The sequence below is a fragment of the Fulmarus glacialis genome, unplaced genomic scaffold (genome assembly GCF_000690835.1).
Source record: "Fulmarus glacialis isolate BGI_N327 unplaced genomic scaffold, ASM69083v1 scaffold24599, whole genome shotgun sequence".
NCBI classification, from domain to species: Eukaryota; Metazoa; Chordata; class Aves; order Procellariiformes; family Procellariidae; genus Fulmarus; species Fulmarus glacialis.
Window position 1 is genome coordinate 266 of NW_009235527.1, and position 2,481 is coordinate 2,746.

General features: G+C 58.4%; 1 protein-coding gene across 1 annotated transcript in view; it reads right to left on the minus strand.

Annotated features, from left to right (window-relative positions):
* The window catches only part of NPRL2 (nitrogen permease regulator-like 2 (S. cerevisiae)), a gene marked incomplete at both ends in the record, with an annotated part of 2,014 nt that extends 197 nt beyond the window's left edge, over positions 1 to 1,817 (minus strand). Inside the window, 6 exons of the mRNA XM_009586066.1 lie at positions 48 to 146; positions 303 to 339; positions 432 to 529; positions 841 to 977; positions 1,298 to 1,406; positions 1,649 to 1,817. Coding sequence (XP_009584361.1) covers positions 48 to 146; positions 303 to 339; positions 432 to 529; positions 841 to 977; positions 1,298 to 1,406; positions 1,649 to 1,817 — 649 coding nt within the window. The remainder of the gene's footprint in view (positions 1 to 47; positions 147 to 302; positions 340 to 431; positions 530 to 840; positions 978 to 1,297; positions 1,407 to 1,648) is intronic.
* Positions 1,818 to 2,481: the final 664 nt, after the last annotated feature.

Consider the following 2,481-nt stretch of genomic DNA (forward strand, 5'->3'; position numbering starts at 1 on the left):
AGCTGCCCTCTCCCTCTGCCGCCGCCGGCAGCCCAGTGCAGGGTCACCATACCTTGTTTGGTCACGTAGGACAGACACTCTTCCTGTAGACACTTGTCATCCACCAGGTCCTGGACCTTCGGCGTGGTGCAGTAGACGTTGGAATACTGGAGGGCAAGGGAAAACCAGCTCTGCTCAGCCATGGCTCCGAGAGACGGACCTGCTCCGCTCCGAACCCTATTGTCCCCCCTACACGGCCACCCTGATGGCACAGCCGCTGCCCAAATCCCACTCGCGGCCCCACGCTCCGCAGCCTGACCCACCTGGAGTATGGAGACAAGCGTGACGACCCCGTAGTACCTGCAGATGGACAGGGAAATGTGAGAGACCCTCTGCCAGCACCCACCAGCACCCCCCCTGTGGGCTGGCCAGGCCCCCTTCCACGCACTCACAGCAGGTTTTGCACAGCAATGCGCACCAAGTTCAGCTCCACGTCGGCTTCTGCGGAAATCTTCTGGACGTGCCGAAAGCCATCGATGTAGGGCAGGATCTAGGAGGGGAAGAGGCAAGAGCTAAGAAGGGAGAGAGCAGAGAGGCCCAAAGCATCACCCTGAAGCCCAAGAAACTCCCCTGTGTCTGAGAGCACGCTGGGATGGGCGGGCTCCGGCCCCAGCAGCATTTTATCCTTGTCTTGGGTGAATGGGTTGCTCGCAGGCCCGGACACAAAGATATGGGGAGCACCAAACCGTGCTCATTAATGGGGTGATCTCCGGGACAGCCCGACTCCCCTCTCCCCCCGGGCAGGCTGGAAACAGACCCCGTTCAGGGGATTCAACAAATCCCCTGGTCAAGCACACGGACCTGCTGCGTGGTGAGATCCCACTGGGAGTTGAAGAAGTCGTCTTTGTCTTGGGTGAAGACGGGGACATCATACTCCTGCACGATGGGGGGGTCCGGGCGCTGCTCGATCACCTTCAGGTGGATGGTGTTCGACTCATCTGGCCGGGGAAGGGAGAGCGCTCAGGCCCCGCAGAAACCTCTGCTCCATCGGGAGCTCACGACCGTCAGCCCCAGGACACCACCACACCGTGTGGAGGAAGGTGTTTCCAGCCCATAACCCCATCCCTCCTGGCCCTTCGAGCCACCCAGGGCAAGGCTGGCTCGGACACCCTCCAGCTCCAAGCACAGACAGGCAGGGAGCTGCCGGGAGCAGCGTAGGCAAAGCCAACCCAGCAGGGGATGGCCCAGCTGCCTCCCAGCGCTGACCTGCCCCGCTCCTGCCCTCGCTGCCGGGCCGAGAACGGCATTGCTGCCGTACCTATGGGCAGGGTGCACTTTCCTTTGGCATTCAGCTCCTCCAGCAGGATGGTCATGATGGGAACCAGCTTCTGTTTACTCTCCTCATTGGAGATGAAGCCGCTTTCCAGCTAAAGAGAGCAGAAAATCGAGTCAGCTCCTCCCCGCTGGATTACCGGCTAGAGGAACCGCACGTCTCTGATCCCATCCTCCCTTAAACTTCAAGTGAAACCAGCACAATCCTCTCCTCACTGTAAACCTGGCCCCTGCCCGAGCAACGCCCTGTGACCCACAATGCGCACCAAGACACTGGTGACTCTGCGGGGCGGATCATGAGGCAGCCAGCCTCCCGTCGTGTTGGCTCGGGCCTTACCTCGAGGGTGGTGAGGTAGCCAGCCAGCTTCTTCACTATGGGCTCAAGCGCACAGGCCTTGGCTCTGGCATCGCATACAAAGCCCAGGTTGAAGAGAAGAGCGTTTCGGCTGTACTTCTTGTGCTCGATACACACGGGGCAGCCAATCAGCTTCTTCTCCATAGCCGTCCTGTGGGAAGACAAGTATAACCTGTACCTACGCCCTCAGAGAGGCCTAAGCCCTGCATAAGGCTAGTTCCCGGACGGCTCTGGAGGTGGGGGCTTCTGGTTTGCAGGAAAAATTATGCCTAATCCCCAAATGCTCAGAGTGCAAAAAACACAGTCTGAAGAAGGGGGGGAGGGCGGGGAAAGTCAACCATCAGAGAAGAAAAGTCTCCTTTCAAAACCAGCACAGCTCTCTCTGGGAACTAGAGACGTTGGTTACTCTGATGTGCTGCTTCCCATTCCTTTCCCCCAACCATTTCAAACACAACAGCAGAATGGCCGCACAAGTATGTTGCTGAGCATCTCCTCAAACATGGCTCCATCTCATGCAGCACAACCAGTACATAGGTGGACACAGAGCCCACTGCAAGCATCAGTGCAGTCACCTGCATCTTTCCTGTTGGGCTAACCCATGCCGATCAGATCTGCTTTTCCCCAGCATCAGTGCCCTCTAGCTTTCAAAACACTTGTGCTGGCCTGGGACTCGTTTGACTTTCCTGGATTTGAGGCTATAGAGAACCACATGCAGCACCAGCCACCCCCAGAATCAGGTACCCAGCCCCCCTGCAGGGGTAACTGCGGGTGTCGTAATGAACCTGCCGACCATGGGGACAGAAATCCCTGTGAGC